General features: G+C 46.8%; 3 protein-coding genes and 1 long non-coding RNA gene across 12 annotated transcripts in view; 2 read left to right on the forward strand and 2 right to left on the reverse strand.

Annotated features, from left to right (window-relative positions):
• Window positions 1-1,790: 1,790 nt before the first annotated feature.
• On the reverse strand, window positions 1,791-2,769 carry LOC147196880 (uncharacterized). The gene is made up of 2 exons (XR_015102429.1): window positions 2,253-2,769; window positions 1,791-2,150 (listed from the first exon to the last, which is right to left on the reverse strand). It is a non-coding gene; the product is annotated as an uncharacterized LOC147196880 (long non-coding RNA).
• On the forward strand, window positions 1,894-4,243 carry LOC147196881 (olfactory receptor 52E8-like). Its single transcript, XM_086125146.1, has 3 exons — window positions 1,894-2,156; window positions 2,700-3,027; window positions 3,445-4,243. Exons 1-3 carry the CDS (start codon window positions 1,903-1,905, stop codon window positions 3,817-3,819), a joined length of 957 nt encoding a protein of 318 aa, XP_085981272.1. The 5' UTR covers window positions 1,894-1,902; the 3' UTR covers window positions 3,820-4,243.
• A 28-nt stretch (window positions 4,244-4,271) lies between these two features.
• On the reverse strand, window positions 4,272-8,206 carry hmgb1b (high mobility group box 1b). 3 transcript variants are annotated; one of them, XM_086125143.1, is made up of 5 exons: window positions 7,987-8,206; window positions 6,817-6,974; window positions 6,216-6,361; window positions 5,353-5,527; window positions 4,272-4,860 (listed from the first exon to the last, which is right to left on the reverse strand). In XM_086125143.1, exons 2-5 carry the CDS (start codon window positions 6,961-6,963, stop codon window positions 4,723-4,725), a joined length of 606 nt encoding a protein of 201 aa, XP_085981269.1. In that variant the 5' UTR covers window positions 6,964-6,974; window positions 7,987-8,206; the 3' UTR covers window positions 4,272-4,722. The 3 variants fall into 3 exon arrangements, with proteins under 3 accessions (XP_085981269.1, XP_085981270.1, XP_085981271.1); XM_086125144.1 differs by lacking the exon at window positions 7,987-8,206 and adding an exon at window positions 7,907-7,984; XM_086125145.1 differs by lacking the exon at window positions 7,987-8,206 and adding an exon at window positions 7,704-7,839.
• A 1,469-nt stretch (window positions 8,207-9,675) lies between these two features.
• Window positions 9,676-20,262, forward strand: part of b3glcta (beta 3-glucosyltransferase a) — a 29,210-nt gene continuing 18,623 nt past the window's right edge. For 6 of the 7 annotated variants that reach the window (XM_086125120.1, XM_086125124.1, XM_086125121.1 and 3 more), the window contains exons 1-2: window positions 13,868-14,133; window positions 17,468-17,511. Coding sequence is in view for 2 of the 7 variants with exons in the window: in XM_086125118.1 (XP_085981244.1) it covers window positions 14,082-14,133; window positions 17,468-17,511 (96 nt within the window). In the remaining 5 variants the exon portion in view is untranslated. Of the gene's footprint in view, window positions 9,787-13,867; window positions 14,134-17,467; window positions 17,512-20,262 lie in introns of those variants that run through there. The other variant, XM_086125125.1, reaches the window with a different exon arrangement.

Consider the following 20,262-nt stretch of genomic DNA (forward strand, 5'->3'; position numbering starts at 1 on the left):
GACCCGAAAGACGGCCTGCGATACCACACACACACACACAAAAGAGTGTTTGGCCTATTAAAGATCGGGCGCCGAGTGTGAAACATTAACCACAAGGGATAATTACACGTCTAATGAATTTAAATGCGCGCGGGAGTTTTGCTAATCTGCACTTGTGGGATTTGGAACTGATTAGGACGATCATCTCAGCGATTTCCCTCATCAGCCAAAATGCCTTCAGTGGTTTTGAATTGTTCTTGTGCAGCACTCCCAATGTATCGATTCTCCTTGCTTCGTTGTCATCTTAGATCTCGGAATGGCTTTGTGACCTTTTCCTGCAAATGTTTCATTTGTGCTTGAAATTCCTTTGGATGGTGGCGCGAGACGTCTCTTTTGGCGATCTCGCTGCCTACTTTAGTACATAGGCCCTTTTTTTTTCTTTTTTTTTTAACTTTACAGAGTCAGAATACTTTTGCCACATTTGCCTCCTGTGTTGTTGTCGTTTTTCAAACGATACTTGGACTGAGCAGAGGTAGACAAAAAAAACAAACCCCGACCGAAACCGGCGTGACGTCAACACGTTGGAACGTCACCCTGGGGAGCTTGACGTTAGCATAAAGCGAATGATGCCAAGGCGCGTACCCGTTTGAGCTTCCAAGGTACGTCTTCCCATTGACTTCGATTCTCGCAGTACTGTCATTGCTCATGATTTGTCAAGATGACCCGAATGGACATTTCGGGTCACACGCTCATTTTTTTTTTTTTTTTTTTTTACTCTTGACTCCAATTACTGGAGACAAATTCAGTTTTATCAGTCTTGTGCACTTTTTCTCTCCAATAGCTGGAAAGATGTTTTCCTGATCATTCCATGCTGTGCCTTTTTTTTTTTTAATCTGTCATGTGTTCTTTTCGCATCAGTATTATTGAACTTTGATGGCTTGTTATTTGCCTTTCTTGCACTTTGTCGCTGACAATATGCGATATTTTCCTTGACGTTCCATGTCATTTTGCGTGACGTCTATCACAGGTTGTTTTAAGTAACCCGGCTCACCCAGGCAGGCAACAATTGAATTTTGTGAACTGAATTTTCAGCAGCACGTTGCCTGATGAAAATGCTTCCATGTCGTTTTCTATGACGTACCTTTTTGCTATAGCGGACCGTTTTCATCTTGCTCAGCCAGCCAGACGCTTACTTTTGCACCCATGTTTTCTTTCATCGTATTAATTTTGCTAACTGCATTTATGCCTTCGGAAAATATGCAACACTCTCCAGAGCGCTCCACATCTTTTTCCACGACGCAGCTTTTTTTCTGTTCTCTGTTGCTTAAGTGCTGCTCAAGCAGGTGCAGGTTTTTCAGTGTCGCTTTCCATATTTTGGGGATTGTGAATTGCATTTCTTGCTGACCATATGCAATATTTTCCTTCACGTTCCATGTCCTTTAGCATGATGTACCCTTTTTTATTTTAAAAAAAACTTTGAACGGGTTGCTTTTATCCTACTGAACAGATTCTTAAATTTTGTATCCATACTTTTTATGTTGCCTGTTAATTGCATTTTTACGCATTTGCCCTCCTGAAATCATTTTCCTGATCAATCCATGTCATGTTTCACACTGTACAGTTTTTATATAAGACATTGTTTTCACCCTGTTTAGCCAGATTCTTGAGTTTTGCATCCATATTTGATTCTATTTGGCTTGTTAATTGCAATTAACTGAACTGAATTATTGCACAGCTTTTTTCCCTCGTTGAAAATCTGCAATATTTTCCTCAACATTCCATGTCCTTTTCCATTATGTTCCTCGAATTCATTTTTGTTTTTGTTTTTTTAATGATATTGTAGGAGGGAGGCAGACATTCTTAAATGCTTTCATTCCACGTGGCGTGCAAATGACATTTGCTGTCAAATATTTCCATACCAAGATGATGTCCAGCAACGGCACGAGGTTCCCGAATTTCTTCCTGCTGGGTTTCCCGGGCCTGGTGCCTCGGTATCACGGTGCCGTGTCGGCGCTGCTCTTTCTGGTCTTCCTGGTCATCGCCGGCGGGAACATCTTCATTCTGCTTCTCATCAAGTTGGACCGAAGGTTGCACAAGCCCACCTTCCTCATCTTCTGTCACCTCGCTCTCACCGACCTGCTCTTCGGCACCGTCACGTTGCCTCGAGTCATCTGGAGGTGAACATTTCGTATTTAAAAAAAAAAAAAAAATCATTTCTTTTAGTCGTGTAAGCAGTGGAGAATTTATTTCTGCTTTGTTTTTACACGACTCACAAAAAGGGTCCGCGGCGGTCATGAGCATTCCGAATTCTCGTGTGCGCATTAATGGGCAAAATGATTTGCCAGCGAAGCTTGACTTTGTGCGGCTGCACTTGTTTCTCGCCGCTCGTCTGAATCTATTCAGAATCTATTCAGACGAGCGGCGATCGGGCCCGAGTCAAGTTGTTGGCTTTCAGCTCACTTCGGACTCACATGCAAGCGTGTTCGCGTAGCTTCCTGCAGCGATGCTTACGTCACCGGAGCCACCGACGGAAGCCGCGTGTTGTGAACCATGATATTGAAATCCATTTAATGTCCGCGTAACTGACATTTTCCGTCCGTAACAGAATACGGACGAGAGTTGGCAGCTCTATGTCGGCAATTTGCATTCATTTCAACGGGGGCATTCGGGTTGAAGCGTTTGTTCGCCGCATGCCGGCTGATGCCTTGCGTCATGTGGAGGTACTGGCTGGGCGACGCGCGGATGGCGTTCCGCGCCTGCTTCACGCAGATGTATTTCGTGCACTTCCTGGGCGCCACGCACTCCTTCGTCCTGATGCTGATGGCGCTGGACCGCTTCGTGGCCATCTGCGACCCGCTGCGCTACCCGGCCGTGGTCACCAACGCCGTCGTCACGCTGTTCGGCGGCGTCTCGTGGCTCATGCCGGCCTCCTGGATGGTGGGCGTGGTCACGCACGCCTTCGCGCTGCCCCTCTGCGACTCCCGCGTCATCCGCCAGTGCTACTGCGACCACTTCAGCATCACCAGACTCAGCTGCGACCAGTCCCAGGTAGGGGGCTCCAAACTTTATGCTACTTGCATTTTCTTTGTCACACTCGCAGAAAATATGCAACGTTTTCCTGAACGTTCCATGCCATTTGTCCCCCCCAACTTAGATTTGTAATATTTTCTCTTGAAATGGCCTGGCCCCACCTCTTACCTCTCTGGGCTCCTCCCCCTCCCCCTCTGCCCGGTGCCTCGGGTCTGCGGACCTGGCACCATCAAAGGTAGCGAGAACTAAGTGGAGGCTCTGAGGAGATGGAGCCTTTTCCGTTGCCTCTCCCTCTCTTTGGAATGAATGTGGTTAATGTCGTTTTGTTGTTCAGTACTTTGTCTATTGGTTGTGCTGTAGAAATACACGGGCATTATTTTATGGCTTCATATTTTTCCCCATCATTTGGCAACCCCCCCCCCCCCCCCCCCGCAGGTGAATTGGTTGGCCTTCCCCCTGGCCATGTTCAGCCTCCTCTGCCCGCTTTCCTTCATCATCTTCTCCTACTGCGCCATCATGGCCACGGTGCTCATGAAGTACGGCGGCGAGAGTCGCGGCAAGGTGCTGTCGACGTGTTCGCCGCAGCTGCTGATCACGGGCCTGTACTACACGCCGCGCTGCTTCGTGTACATGGCCAACAATCAGGGCTTCCACTTCAGCGAGTCGGTGCGCATCGTGGTGATCATGGTGTACAGCCTGCTGCCCGCCGCCGTCAACCCGCTCATCTACTGCTTCAAGATGCAGGAGATCAAGGAGAACCTCAAGAGGAAGTTTCACAAAAGGAAGGCAACACGCCCGGCCGCATCGTAGTCGCTTCTTCCAAACTTTCGGCATCCTCATTTAACGTTTTGGGACACCTTTTCTCCCCAGTTGCTAAAAATATTTTCCATGAAGTACCTTTTTTTTTGTTTTGCACTTTTAAAAAATTCTCCAGATTGTTCTGTGTTTTCTTGACCTTAACAATCCTTATTGAAGCTTATAAAGCTCGAGGGAAAAAAAATAAAACCGTGGCCTTTTTTTTGTATTTTGAGCATTTGTCATTTTCTGCATAAATGTGCTCCAAACTATAACGTTTGTATTTGGAAGTAGTAAACGGAATGCTCATTTCACCCCAACACAGATCTGCACGTGCCAAAATGGTTGAAATTTGCAGCCGTTCCAATTCTTTCCTCAGAGCTGTGAAGTCAGGAAAAGCTTAACTTGACCTTTGAAAACCGTTAAGTCGGGCGAGCAAAAGAATGACTTCTTAAAAACACAAAAAAAACAACAGAAAAACATTTATTTTACGATAGGACATTCTTGAATGTCGACAGCTGCACTTTTGTTGATATTTTCGTGGGATTCCAACAAAATAAAAATGACAGGGAGGATGGCACGTGGAAAAGAAGACTTTTCAAAATAAAAACAAGACCTTACAATCAAAACTGGGAAATCTCATTTCCGAGCGAGAGGGAACACCTGCAGCGACTTAATACTGTCCTGCTGGCGGGGGGAGAAAAACAAGCACAAGAAAAGTCCCCAAAAGGGAAGATATGTGGCGTTTGTTTTTTCCTCAACACTGTACAGTACATCTTAAAAACATTAAATATACACATGTTCCATCTGGACGTCAACATGGTGGCTTGAGTACATTGTGGTTGGTTATCTGGCATGGACAAAATTCAGGTCCCTCCCCCACTTTCTTCCTCCTCCCCCCCCCCCCCTCTCCCTCGCCTACTCATCATCATCCTCCTCGTCTTCGTCGTCGTCTCCCTCCTCTTCCTCATCCTCCTCCTCGTCATCGTCCGCCGCCGCCGCCGCAGCCGCTGAGCTGGAGTCCACTTTGCCCTTGGTGCGATAGGCCACGATATCCTACGGCAAAACCGGGGGGGGGTCTTCAAAACAAAATAGCTTTGCACGAATTCAAAACCAAAAAAAAAAAAAAGCTTCCATAAAGCACAGCAGATATAAAAAGTTGACCCACTCCATTCAAATGCAAAAGTTTTGTACTTTCAAACTTCGCTTGGAGCAGACGTATGCACATTTTGAGCATGACGTCTCCGATCCACCGGTGAAAGGACATTTGGATTGTCTCCTCTTATAAAATCTTACTGTGGGGATGTTAAAAAGGCACAGGTTGTTATTATTTGGGGCAGGGCTCGGGTGCAATTGCAGCGAGCACAGACAACAGCGCTAATGCATTAACAATTATTTTTTTTTTAATTAAAGGGCCAGTTTGTCTGGCGGAAAGAAACAGTGCTATTAAATCGGCCTAAAATGCGTCATCGACGGGTCACGGCCCATGCCGCCGCGTCGTGCGAAACACAACGCGAGGCAGCGCCGGCGCCGGGAACGTGACGTCACCTTGTCGTACTTCTCCTTCAGCTTGGCCGCCTTCTTCTCGTAGGGCTGCTTGTCCTCCATGGACGAGCCGTTCCACATCTCCCCCAGCTTCTTGGCCGTGTCGCCGATGGACAGCCCCGGGTGCTCGCCTTTCACCTTCGGGCGGAAGTCGGCGCAGAATAGGAAGAAGGCCGACCTGTTGGCAACGGCAGCGGCGCAAACCAAGTTAGCGCTCTGCTCGGGTCAGCCGAGTCCCAATGCGACCGAAGCAGAAGTGGGGGCCCGCTAGTCAGCCGTGACCGGCGCATGTGCCGTCTTACAAGTTTGCCGTCTTAAAGTGGAGGAAGGAAGACAAAGTCCACTGGGCAGCATTTGCTTCTACTCAATGTGGCATTCAAGTAAACGGGAATTTGGAATAGTCACACCGATATATCACAAATTAAGAAACACTTATAATGGTATTTTTGCATGCAAAAATCAAGGAGATTTACATTACTGGAATAGAAATATTTCTTCTAGGATAAATATGTGAAAAATGCATAAAAATAAAGTAATGCATAAAAAGATGCATCTTAATATAAAATAGAATGAATAAGAAAACATTGATGGAAATGTCTGATATTACAAAATTCCAACAATTTGAATAAAATGGGTGAAAAAAATATAATACAATGCATAATTGAATTGTTCAACGATTAATCGGACAGAATATCCTAACAGAATACAATAACAAAAAATACACGCGCACGCACACACATAGAAATTAGTTTTAAAAAATTGATAGTTAATTTCCCCCCCAAATACCACATTTTAAGCCCCTCCCTAGTTTGACGTAAACCGAAGGAGCACAAACAACATTGGATGTCAATTCAAAGTGTACTCACGGTGGTCTCTTGGGAGCATTTGGGTCCTTGAAGCGCTTCATCTTTTGTCCCTTGGGGGGGATGTAGTTCTTCATCTCGGCCTCATAGCGCAACTTGTCCTGCTTGGCCATGTCTTCAAATTTGCCTTTCTCCTTCGGGGACATTGTCTAAAACAAAAGCACCAAATATAGAATGTAGCAGGGCTTTTTTTTTTTTTCTTTTTTGGCACGCCAGGCTCCATATGTAGGTATGCACTCTAATATTATGTATATACAGTATATATATTGCAATTTATAATTGTGTTATGTGCACTCTCTGCAATCCACCGAGATGCCACAAGATACTGTCCAATCTCTGGGAAAGTAGTAATTGGTGTCAAAGAAGCGCGTGGAAGTCATCCAATTTGCAACGAATTCCAACGTGTATGAACTTTGATGTTGACATATGTCCAAGGCGGGGCGGCGACAGCTGCACCCTCTTTTTGAAAAGCTCCCTGCTGAAAGATTTTGTGAAGAAAGTGCGGATGATTTGATGCAAACCTAAATTTGTGATCAAACTGGAGTGAATGCGGCCCCAGAACTGAAAGGAGTTTCCTTGCCTTGGACAATCGGTCATCCCTTACCTTCCATCGCTCTGAGCATTTCTTGGAGAACTCTGCGAAGTTGACACTGGCTTCAGGATGCTTCTTCTTGTGCTCCTCTCGGCACGTTTGCACAAAATAGGCATAAGAGGACATTTTGCCCCGCGGCTTCTTTGGATCCTTCCCCATTTTCCCTTAGACTGTGGGTGTGCACACACACACACACAAAGGAAATTAGAAAAAAAAAAGGAATGAATATATGACACTTTAAAGACGCACAGGCAATATGTAAATGAGAACAGAATCATGTCTGGCTAGTGTCTGCCTTTGTCTATTGTTTAATGGGGCTGGAGGGAGGAGAAAGGAAAAGGAGGGAGTCTGGGTGAATGACTGATGAGGTTTTGTACATTATGACCACTGTGGTACTGCATTACACCATAATGTTAGAGTACCATCTGCTTTCCAGGAACCACACCAATATAAGAGGGGGGTTATTTTACTATCAGGTGAATGTTGTCAATGAATGCATTAGAATTAGCTCCGCCCTGAGCGCTCGCTTTGTGTCCTCCAGCTCGTTAGCCGCACTGTTAGCACACCGAGCTAACCATCGTAAATGGCTGCGCGAAGGCCGACATCTAACGGTAGGCCGCAGGCCCTCCTCGCTCGTCGCACAGCGGTGCCAAGCTTGGAAAAGGTATAGCGGCAGAGATAAAGTAGAGGTGACCATGGTCATTACTGTACAGTGAGTTTTTTGGATAGGTGCCAAGTTCACTTTCTGTACTAGATGTTAGCCTCTCGAGCTCGCTGCGGCTAGGCTCGGCTAAGCTATCGTAACGGGCTAGCTCTCGAAGGTTAGCGCTCCGTTGATACAACTGCGGACGTTAGGCTGACCCACGGCTTGAGTGTGTGTTGACATTGGGAGGAGTTACCCGTCACTCCACGTTGCGTGAATAAATGAACTCCGCCGAGGCATTTTCGCCCCCTCGTCATCCCAGCCCCAACTACATCAGACAACTCAAAACCATTCGAAAGACTCGCGTGTCCCACTATGCTAGCATCCTTTCCCATCGCTGTCATTCAAATAAGTTCACCCTTTCCCCCACCCACCCCATGCACACACATAGACACTCACACACGGACAACGCGCTCCGCGGTAAAGGCTTGCACTCCACCCGACACCATCCAACAAGTTCGTGACAAGCGACGGCTTACCTCGAGTAGTCGCGCGTGTACGTGTGTCGTCTCAGACAATGGGACAAAAATCACGATGCGAGTGCGCGATGATGATGATGCTCGCGTGTTTATCCTGATTGTCGGCAGCCTTGCAGCCGGCGGACATTGGCTGCCGCCGAGCCCCCCGCGAGTGTCTAATTGGGCAAGCGGCCACTTGCACCGGCGGGACGGTTGGCTGCTTGTCTGGAGCGGGACGGCGTGGCGCTAAACTTGAATGGCAAATAGGCTCGCGCTACCGCCACCCCGAGCGTTACTTGCAAGATGCCCCCCAGGTAGCGACAGGAGCCACAAATCGGACTCCAGTGAGAGGAGCGGCAACGGCAACGGCAACGCTCATCTCACTGGTCATATATTAAAAAAAAGAAAGTAGTCCTCCACCACATCGTTACTTGAGTCAGTAGGTCGTGGCAAAAACTACTCAAGTACAGAGTAGCTAACTGTGGAGTCATTTCTGATTCATTTTTTGAAAATCAATGAACTCGAATGAATGTCAAATTGACACTATTGTGCAATAGGTATATGCAAATTCAAACAATGCCCAACAATATTACTTAAAATCATGTTTTTCTTATGGACATTAATGATATTCAGATTCAGAAAACTTTATTTATCCCTGTGGAGCGATTAGATATGAACATGAACGAAGGTAAATCTAGCCACGATAAATGGTTTAACATTTCCATTTTTGTTTTATTGACCGTGAAAATAAACTCCGTCCTATCCGAAATAAATATCAGAAGTCTGAAAAAGTTTTAGAGTGTGGACCCCCACGAATGTGTGTGAGACACCCTCACGCCTTCGTTTCTATATGTGTTAGTTTGAGTGATTTCATTAGATTCCTTTAACGATAATAATATTGGTCTGCACACGGTTGTGGAAATCCCAATAACCAGGCACGACATTTCCATTCCCGCAGCATTCTCACTCATTTACGGCGTCCATGTTTCGCGAGGACGCAGCTCAGAGTCGCCATGGATCGGCCTCTCAGCCTCGAAGTACTTGCCTCAAGCTCTACTCAAGAAAAGTGACCCTGTGATCCCCCCATTAAGGCACACCACAGTATTGATTTGGAACCTTCCCTTCAAAGTTCTCATGTTGGCCTCAAGATGTCACCAGCGCCATATTGCACTTCATGGCTTTGCCTCTGTACACCGCCCACACCCAGAGGATCAACTTGGAGCAGTACTGGGGGGGGGGGGGGGGGGGGGGGGCGTGCCAATGTGGCACCCTCGGCGAAATTGTATATGCCGCCTACTTCATCAACCATTTATATACGCTCACAAACTGTTAACTTTGCCTTTAATTTTTTAAATAATTTAATATATCATTGTACATTTTCTTTTTTTTTTTTACTGACTGTTTCGTTACTGTCAAACAAAGATGCGAGTGACCATAAGGCAGTAAAAATGGAAATGAATTGGAATAAACTCATTAGCTTGATGTGCTGATGTTGGTTTCAGCCGACTGGTCTTATGATTCCACTCTTCTCTGTTTTGAAAATGACAAATGGAGCAACATCATGCGCCATATCCAGTCGCTTGGAGTATTTGTTTGAAATGATACCTTTACTCGGACAAAGCAATAACGTGAGATAAGAACGAAAGCGTAGCGTTGAACAAAAAAGTCGTGTAACTTTTCTCCATTTTGCCCGCAGCTACAATATCACTCGGCAACAGGCCGCCATGCAACATGGAGACCAGTCGGACGACTTCCGCTTCGCCACCGAATCCAGAGAAATCAATCAAGCCTGCGCGTTTGACGTGACGCCTTTCTGTCAAGGTCCATCCATCCGTCCATTTTCCGAACCGCTTGATCCTCACTAGGGTCGCGGGGGGTGCTGGAGCCTATCCCAGCCGTCTTCGGGCAGTAGGCGGGGGACACCCTGAATCGGTTGCCAGCCAATCGCAGGGGACACAGAGACGAACAACCATCCACGCTCACATTCACACCTAGGGACAATTTAGAGCGTTCAATCAGCCTGCCATGCATGTTTTTGGAATGTGGGAGGAAACCGGAGTACCCGGAGAAAACCCACGCAGGCCCGGGGAGAACATGCAAACTCCACACAGGGAGGCCGGAGCCGGAATCGAACCCGGTACCTCTGCACTGTGAAGCCGACGTGCTAACCACTGGACTACCGGGCCGCCCTTCTGTCAAGGTGAACCTCCTTTTATGGCTTCGCAATCGACTGGAGCACACTTGGGGGAGAAAATGAATCCCCTCCAAAGACGGTATGATCCAATGAGGTGACTTCTCATGATTCCTTTCATTACATATGATGGTGACACGCAATGCTCAAAGAGGCCCATTGGGAGAGGAAAAAAAAAAATGACGCAGCGCTTATAATGGAAAATGTGACCCAGTGATGGGAGCCGCAATCTTCTGATTGTGTTTTACGATAATGACTCCGCCAGAGGAAGGTCAACACAGCATAAGAGCAACTCGTTTAGTCTCCCACTGTGCCACGGCAAGAATTCAGTTTGGAAATTGCACAAAAAGCGATGTCGCACAGATCACTTTTTGGCCAACAAAAATGCCGCTTTTTATTTTTTATTTTTGCACATTATAAACATGCCATGACTGTGACGCGATTGCACTTCTTTCCGGTTATTCACATCTGGGTGAATCATAAAAATCAACAGAATGACTGCAAGTAATCCAAAGAGTAATAAAAAGGCCATGCCAGATGTGGGCGTGACATTATATGCGATGCGATAAGCCTAACTGCTCCCCTCACCGTTTTTTGTGACAACCTCGTACCTTACAAATATACGCTAAGATTTTGAGTTCAGAATTTTGTTCAAAGAAATACAAATCCACGCATGGCACGCCGATGTTCTGTCCACACTTGCAGCTAACGCCGCCTCCGCCGCCTGCCGACACGTTTCTCCTTGAGTGTCTGGAAACAAACTCCCGCACTCCTGCGAGGCTCCTCAACCACCGCAGGCCGATGAAGCCGGAATTTAATTGGCAGTTTTTATGCGCCGCCACCTCGGATTTGAAAACGAAGCGTCGACGTGTGATCCAAGCGTCGATGTCGGTACTTTGTAACTACCCTCTGTGCGGAGTGGCCGTCGGCCGCCAGAAGCTGCCGTCACCACGGGATTTGGGTTTAAATACAACCAACAACTTCATAATCAATTGGAACACAGACTTGTAAGCGCATTTTAAGGGAGAGTGAACCAAGATTGTCCAAAAAGCCCCGAAAAAGTACACATCCGTTGGTTTTTGTGGCCGAGCTCTGAGTTGCATATATATTTATTTGTTTTGTACTGTGCAAATCCCTTCTGGGCCAGATGCATTCATGAATACTTTTAGTACAGGTTTTAAAACATTCTGTAATTGTGATCTAAGGGAATTCAGACACAAGGTGACCACTCAACACCTAAAATCCGATATGTTTGGCTAGTGCGAGCGCGCCAAGATGTACTCAAGATCGGTACAGTTCTTCTCTGGCACACTCACGTGATGCGACGTAAACGTGCCATACGCTTATTCACTGTCTCGAACAATAGAAACTAACAAAGACTGGATACAATTCATAGTTTAAAAAAAAAAAAAGTCTGAGGCGCTGTAAAGCAGCAAGGCCAATCTGAATCCTCTCTACAGACTTGCTGTAGTTGGTCTTTAAAAAAAATAAAAATCTCATTTTAGTGGGCAAATATCCAAACATTTTTTTGATGTTTCCGCACAGGGACATTTGGTCAGGCTGCCACGTGGAGCCTCCGCATCTCCTCTTCCCGGAAGCAACCCTGATCGAATGGGAAAGCAAACAAACAAGAAAAACGTGTAATTCCTTCAAATCCCTTGCTCAGTCAGGCCGAAGGAGGCGTTGCATACGCGGGGGGGGGGGGGGGGGACGACGACGACAGTGCCATTAAATGTGGAAATAACAGCGTGTTGCATCACGGGGGGGGGGGGGGGGGGAATGCATGCAAAATTGCATTTTGCACAGTCCACTGTGTACAATGCCGATGAAGCGCGATAGGCTGCATTATCTCCCCGGAGAGCTTTAAAAGGCGCCACTTTCTCATCTTCACCTTGGCTCCCGCCTTTCCACCCCCGCCCTCCTTCTGGGAAGTCACGCGTCCTAATGTTGCTACCGTGTGTATTTTTACGACAGGGTGTATATGGCGTATTATGTGGTGTATTTCTTTTCAGTGGTGGTAACTCATAGCAACCGTCCCTCGATTGATTTCCGTGCGCTTTGCATTCAGCCTTTCCGTTTTGAAGAAGCTAATGAGCCCGCTCTGGCTCAAATTGACGTGATTTATGCCTGGGGGTGCAGGGGGAATCGAAATATTCAGCTCTCGGTATGATGCAGTGCAGTCTGACACCGCTGTAAATCACAATAATGATAAGAAGAAGCATACAGTTGCCCCGAATATCCTTTCCGCTATTGACATGAACTGAAATGGCATGAATCCATTCCAGCCCTGACGAAAACCCACAACCATTCATTTATTGTGTTCTATAAATGTCAGACAATGTAATAGACTGTTGAAGTGTAATTAAGGTGAAAGTCACCCACCTACACACAGTAGTACTGTACATTAAAGAGCATGGCCTAATGAGTGACAAGGAGGAGATTCCGTTGGATATTTTCCACATGCTCCTTGTTCGTGTTTGTTTCTGTAGGTATTATTAGTATTGTTATTATCATTCTCTGTAAAGAATCACACTTTTGAGGAACGAAACAAGAATGACGACTGATTAGCACCCCCGGGCTCCGGCCTTCCTGTGTGGAGTTTGCCCGCGTGGGTTTTCTCCGGGGACTCTGGTTTCCTCCCACGTTCCAAAAACACGCATGGTCGGTTCATGGAACACCGAATCGTCCCGTGATTTGTTTGTGAGTGTGAATGGCTGCTGTAGTCCGCCCCACTGGCCAAAGACAGCTGGGATAGCTTCCTGCACGCTCGCGAGGAGAGGCCGTTCGGATCAATAAACGCGAATGGAAGCCCGACCTCCTTTGCTCCTCTTGCGGTCGGCGAGCCCATGGGAACAGGAACTCACATTGTCCTTTTGGGCCGGGCACGGCCCGGATCCAGAGGGCTGCTCTCGTGACACAGGAGAGCCATCCGGCGGAATAAGCTAGCTGTCCGTTGCCAAGGGTGCTGTGGGAATCTCCGGGAGCCAAACAAACAACAGAAGACCGGGGTCGCGCTACTGAAATGGCCTTTATGTTAACTCAAAATGCTTCTCTTTGCTCTTGCCCCCAAACGGTTGGAGAGGTTTTTGCCCGCTTTTTCAACATTTTAAAATGTCACGACTTCCTTAATTTTTAGAACATTCACGTTTAACGTTTAAACAGCGTTTTGTTGCGTGATTCCGACTATTTCGGTGGAATTGCTTGAAGAAAAAATAATTTAATTTCGTTGTCACGTCCCTTAGATATAGTGATGAGTCATGGAGGGAATAAATATAAAATACTCAACTCAACTGTATTTCTAGAGCACTTTCAAACAGTCATCGCTGCATACAAAGTGCCGAACATATATACAACAATAAAGCAATAAATCAGTAACAAAGATGGTAGAAGACACCAAACAGTAAAACTAAGATCAAATCTGAGTCAAAGAATACAAGTGAGTTTTGAGGCGGTTTTTAAAGATGGGCAGCGAGGGGGCTTGCCGAATGTTCAGTGGGAGGTCATTCCAGAGAGAATACGTTTCAGAGAAAAATACGCATTTTCCTCATCAGTGAAATTCTTTTCTGGCTTTGACAAAAAAAAAAAAAAAAACGATCCGAATTCGCATGTAGCGATGAACCGACCCTACTGTGGCTCCGACCAGGTGCAGTACCAGTGCCGGCCTGCCTGAGGGCGCCCCTGAGCCGCGGTGCTCAAGTGACGATGCCGCCTCCCACCACGAGAGAAGAGAACAGGCTGAGCGAAAGGCTTCCAGAGCTCTGCCTCTCTCCTCACTTCACTCCCCCGTTTGCTCGTCAAAGTGCTCGAGAGCTCCGACGTCGCGTCTCATGTACCTTGTGGCCGCGCTTAGATAGCCACCGACACGCCGAGCTTCCCGCGTGGAGCCCGGGCTGGTGTCACCGGGCCTCGGCCAACCGAGACGACAATGCTTGGGGACAGGCAGTGGTACGTCGCGGGCTTGCTGTTGCTCCCCCTCGGTGAGTTGGCCGCCTTCACTCTTTTTTGGGGGGGGGGGGGGGTGGTTAACGAACGATGCTTTGCTGTTGTTAGTTTTTATCACACTACAAAAAAGACGCGTCGCTTCAACGCAAGCGTTCCACAAGTGATCGCTGACAACTTCCCGAGGAAGTTTGCAGGGTAAATTCTGTAACATCGAAAAATGACGGAACGGCCAGTGGTGGCAAGTAACGGAGTAGAAACACAGTACTTGATTGTACAAGAGTAGGTTTGTTCAGGTATCTGCAAATTTCTGTCTGATGACCTTTGGCTTTTGAATAGCGTGTAGTTTCTACTTTTAACGTCAGAATCGTCTTGTGAAAGGGTTGCATTTCCATGTCTTACTTGGTTTTGGAGCGCCTTACCTGTCAGTAAAAGATGTGGTGACATTTGTCTTAAGTATTTCGAGTTTAGAATATAAAGTCGATGAAAGATGCACCGGCTCTTTACAAAGTGTTTATTATAATACAAAGTAACATGGCTTTTTAAAATGGGAATATATGCTGAAATAAATACAGGCCAAGATTATGTTTGTTTTTAGGGCAACAAAATCATCAACAAAAATATTATATTTCAAATCATATCGTGTGTGTGTGTGTGCGTGGGTGCGTGCCATATTGAAGTGCATGCAGCAGTACAGTATCTTGCGTTGGTGCATCTGAGGTTGTGCACTGAATGCAAAGGCATGCCACAAAAGCGCTGTAGCGCAGTGCAGTATACTCGCACCGTATATCAAATACATTTGACATGCATGAAAATCAATTAACATGCAATCCAATTCGACAATTTCCAAACAAACGCATTTTCCCGAAATTCCCGATTGCCGCCCCCGCCTCTGTATAAAAACATGAGAAAACAAACAAAAAGAGAATGTACAGAAATCCTGTTTTTCAAAAGTGTCATTTCAAGGGATGTCCCGATCATATTTTTTATCTACCGATATCGAACCCCGAGACAATGTATTCATTCAACATTTTTATTTGGTTTCGTGCCGTGGCATTTTATTCATGCAAAATGTGCTGCGTGCCTTAATAAAGGTTGGAGAAAGCTGCTTTCGTACATATTGAGTCTCCTGGCACACCTCTCGCTCCGGTTTGATTTAATAACCAGAAATTGCCTGTCGCCTTAATGAACCCCCTTCAGACTCGACTTGCACAATACGGGCGGCCACGTGACCGCAGGACATGACGGCGCCTCGTGCCTGTGCCTGTGCCAAAAGCTCGTTTGTTTGCCACGGACGTGTTTCAGTGGGCTCAGGGTATCTCCGCCTGTGTGGAATATAAATGGCGGCGACCAGGACGAAGTCAGGAATGCGTATGTGTCCACTCGGGCCAGATCTGCTGCTGTTGAAGTTTTTTTTTTTTTCCGGGTCCACGTCCTCCATGAGGTGCACTTGAGAGGGCAGACTTGAGAACAGAATTAAAAGCATCAGCAGCAAACATCTGGGCCACTTTCCGACTGCAAAAGTGACTTTGATGCTGCTTTCAATTGTAATCATCAAGTTTTCGGTTCATGATATGTAGTTGTTCTTTTGAGTTGACTTTCGCAATGTTTTATTTTGCCGGGTTGCCGTGTCCCTTCGTAGTTGCCATTTTGGGGATGCCGTTTTGCACAATGCACATTCTAGAACAGGGGTGGGCAAACTTTTTGGCTCGGGGGCCGCATTGACTTTTAAAATTTGACAGAAGGGCCAGGTCAGCACGAGCTATGGTACATTAAAAAAAAAATGCATTTGTTGACAGTCCATATCAAACATCAACAGAACAAAAGCAGGAAAGTACGGTATTAATATACTTTTTTAAATGACAACAGTGTTGTTGATGCCCTCTTTTAGCCTGTGCATCGCTGCAGATGGGTTGTGATCAGACCAGTAGAAGTAGAGCGATACAGAGGTCCTGGGTGGTCGAAAAGATCCCCTTCCCCCCGTGTTCCGCAACTTCAAATCAATGCGCCACCTGGCGGTGAAATGCCTGTCAATACAAGTCCAATTGAAATGAATGCAATCATTCACATCGAACCTTAATTGCGGACCGACCTTCGGCGGGCCGGATTAAAAAGACCAAGGGGCCGGATTCGGCCCGCGGGCCGTAGTTTGCCCACCTCTGTTCTAGAAACTAGATCCACCTACTGGGGTCGTGCCTTTAGCCTCCTCTTCCCACTCGAACGTCCGCATGCTGTCTTCAGCGACGTCCGCCTTCCCTCCGTCGAAGCCGCGTGTCGGCACATCAGCAGTCTGTCAAGCGGACGTGATTTATCGAGGGTAAAATGACACGCTGACTGAAGCCAATGCGAAAGGGGCTTCGCCGGTGCTCTTTTCTGCCATTTCTGCGCAACTGGCCTGATGCGGTAATTCCATTTGGTGTTTCTCTGCGTCCGAACGGCTGGCTTCACCCCGGGCCTAAGCGCTGACACTAAAAGTGTTTTTGGAAGTCAAATGGGGCCTTTGAAAAATAGATGAGATTCCCTCCCAGCGCGAGGAATCACATCTGACCAGGGCACCGCACACTCGCTTATAAAAGCCGGCCTGGCCCGGCAGGGAAATATGTCGATTCTTATGAGACATTTTTATGACTAACGGCACGGCTGCAGAATGAACGTCTGCAGGCTCGTTGCTGGTGAACTGCTGCTTTTATGTCTTCATCAACACTCCCGAGTTGTCCTCTAATGGCTAGCGCAGCACTTCTTTTATTTTATTTTATTTTTTACTTTCTCAGTGTGGACGTCGAATAGAGGTCACCGTTTCGGTGAACCGCTGTTGGCAGAGAGTCTGGTTTAATAACCGGCTGTGTGACTCTAGTGTGGTGGTTGTTATTTTTTTTTGTATTCACCATATTGATTCCCGGGGAAGTTCTCCACACGGAGGATCTGGGACTGGCGGCGCGATTGGAAAGAAACGGATCACGGCGTTCCAATTATTATTATGAGACGATTATTAAACCGTGACGGACGACAATCCGGATGATGCGCACTCAAAAGTGGCTCAGTTTCAAGTATTAACTTGTTACAAAGTCAAAGTAGGTTCAGGGGCTGACTTTTTAAAGCTGTTTCTTTTTCTTTTTGTCTGGCATGTCATCAACCATGGCCGAACCGCCCCTTCATTGGCCAAATTGGCTGACTTTCTGTGCCTTTTCTTTTGGGTGCGTCGTCTCGTAACGAACACGGCTGCCGAATTTAATGTCGCTCGGCAAAACCGGGGCCAGGAGCTGAATTTTCCAAATGGGCCGAAACATCCGAGCGAGAAATTGCTCATTCCAAATGATTCATTTCTGCTGACATGAATTCTCTCCAAAGGTAACCTCTGACCTTTCCCTGCAGGTCTCATCATCGTAGCTGCTGGCAGCTCAGCAGAAGCCTCCCAGGTAAGCGTTTTAAAAAAAAAAAATTTTTTTTTAAACTCCAGTCCAACTCCTCGGGTTCCCCTTGCTTGTGTTTAAGACTTTCATTACCTGCTCAGAGAAAACAAAACGCTCCCTATCCCCCGCCTCTCTAATTGCTGAATGATGAGCTTTGGGATCAAAAAGTTGCATTTTGATTTGTGGGCCTGTCTTAAGCCTCTTTTTTTTTTTTTTTTTGCATTGGTACTTTGCAGCTCAATAAATAATGAACGCTTTGCTTCTTGGGCTCGCTGTGAGCGTGTTGACAGGGAGGCTTCTTGCAGGGTTGCTTAGCATGGCAGGAATGGAAAATTACTGCCCGGGCCTTCTCTCATCTCCATTCGTCTTTGTCAAAATCTCTTTTTTTTTTTTTTTTTTTTTTTTCCCCGGGAATGTCTGAATTTTTCAAGCAAATGTGAGGAAGGGTGGAAAATGGTGGAAAACGGCCTTTGCGAGAAGCTTGCTGAGACATCGAAACATAACCAGTGTGTACGCTCATCACCAAAAGGCTTTTAGATGAAATTGATGGAAAAGGTCAACAGTTCACGCTAGAGTGGTCTTCCGGAAGGGCAGCCATCAGGTCATTGAGGTTCTGGGGTACACGGACGGGTTATAGGATTCCGGTCTGGAGAAGGTGCAGGCCATTCCGTTTGAGGTACACCTCAAGCTCGAGGAACTGGAGCGTTGTCGTCCATGAAGATGAAATTAGCCGATGGGTAGCGCTCTCCCCGCTGCCATCATTTTGGCTCAACGCGAATGGACTTTCATCAGAGAACAGCACCGAGGCCCGCCGGTCCCTTGTCCAAGTGCTGCCCCCCCGTGCCCGCTGGTGTGAAATTTTAGCCAAGCCGCTCCCCGTTTTAAACGCGGAGACTTAATTGAAATGGTATAACTGGAGTCCCCCACCGCTGGTGAACCGTAGAATTCCTGCGGGCATGCACACGCATTCTTAGGTCCAAAAATCAATGTGGGCGGGTCAAGTCGATCAAGTCAAGAAGCAGATCGTATCACACGCGCGGTGTTTGATCGCGAACTTTTCGCTACGTCTGTTCTTAGACGTGACGGCCCGGAAACTGTGGAGGGGGGGGAAAAAAAAAAAGACCTCCATCATGTGTGGAGCTCGACGCGGGGCGGCAAGGAGCTTTGTGGCTGAGCTACCGGTTGTTTGCAGCCCGCCCTCATTTCCTCAAGCGGGGGACACCGCTAACAAATTAGAAAGGAATGTTTTCCGGCACGTGGAGAACTCCCTGACATGAATGACTAATTCATCAGGAGAAGAAGAAGATACAAGGACTCTGAGAGGGCCTTGGCACCGCTTCATGCTCAGGCCCTAATTACTGCTTGGCTTCTTAGCTTTGTAAACTTTGCGAATTTGTTTTGCTTTTAATCTTCGCAGAGCAACAGCGCGTGTCGGTTTTTTTAATCACCGCTCGGCCTCGAGTCGTTCCGATGAAGGTTGCGGCCGAACGAGACAAAATGAGATGAGGAAGAGCCCCCTCGGCTCCGACCAGCTGAACTCATCACCGTTAAAGCCAAGAAATAAATAACATCAATCCACTCTGATTAAATTCTCACCGGCTCCTGTCGTGTGTTGATGTGCTTTGCCGCTATCGTTTGGTCCCGCAGGTGCTTTGAGCAGATTTTCAGGAAAAAGCGCTTCCAGGGCTCTGCTTGCAGCTCGTTAAATTTGACCCACCGGTGTAGAAATGTTCCACCAAATGGGCAAAGCTTCGTCCTTCACGACATATCGCAGCAATGGCCGCTTGAGTCCGGAGCCAACTTGAACGTAGGAGTGAATGTGGGCACTGCCGATGGGCACATCTGAGCGCGCCGCACGACATGACCGGCGCGGCAAGGGCTACGCCGTGACAGTTGTTCTCTCCCGGCCGGGCCGCTGTGGTTGCCCGCGGCAACAAGATTTAGAGCACCGTCAACAATTTTCTCCAGTCTGGTGCGTTTTCTGGCAGCTGCGCCGAGCGCTCATCAAACGGTGATCAAAAGCGTCGGCGTGCGGTCTGAGCCGAGGTTCATATTTACGCCATTAGCTGCCATATTTAGCGCCGTGTATTTTGGTCCTTTCATGAAAGAGACGCTGAGGTCAAATATTCAACCTTTGTCGTTACACTGGCATGCAAATGTAAAGTGAAATTGAGTTTTTTTTTGTTTTATGAATGAGCTTTAGTTGGACGGCGCTGGAACCGTTGTTAACCTTTCGGAGGAAGGTCGCTTCGATATCCTCCCTCGTTTGTCCCCAGTGATGAAAATTCATCTTCATCTGCCTTTTGTTTAAAAAAAAAAAAAAAAGGTGCAGATTTTGTTTCATTTTAAATGCTTCTGAAAAATCATCATGCATATCAGTTTAAAATTATTTCCGCCAAATTATTTGCATTCCACTTAATAAAGCCAATCTTTTAAAATGAAATCCGCCTGAAGAGTAGACATCAAAAAGGATTTGCATTTCGGGGGGGGGTTGAGCCCATTAGAGGCCAAACGTCCCAATTTGACAACTTCAAATCCATAAAATATGGCGTCTTTAGTTTGCATTTTTAGCCCACGTCAAAATGAAGCAGGAGCGGATGTGGATCAACCTGATGAGTCTTTTTTTCTTCTCAGTCCGCCCTCCGCATTCTGAACTAATTCAACAAAGAAGTATTCAATTTGAATGAATATTTGATATTTGTGCATATTTCAGGCTGAAGTCGTTTTTTTTTTTTTTTTTACCGCCACCCACTGTGG

Source organism: Hippocampus guttulatus, chromosome 12 (genome assembly GCF_054856545.1).
Source record: "Hippocampus guttulatus isolate MCC_2025c chromosome 12, RoL_Hgut_1.0, whole genome shotgun sequence".
Taxonomy (NCBI): Eukaryota; Metazoa; Chordata; class Actinopteri; order Syngnathiformes; family Syngnathidae; genus Hippocampus; species Hippocampus guttulatus.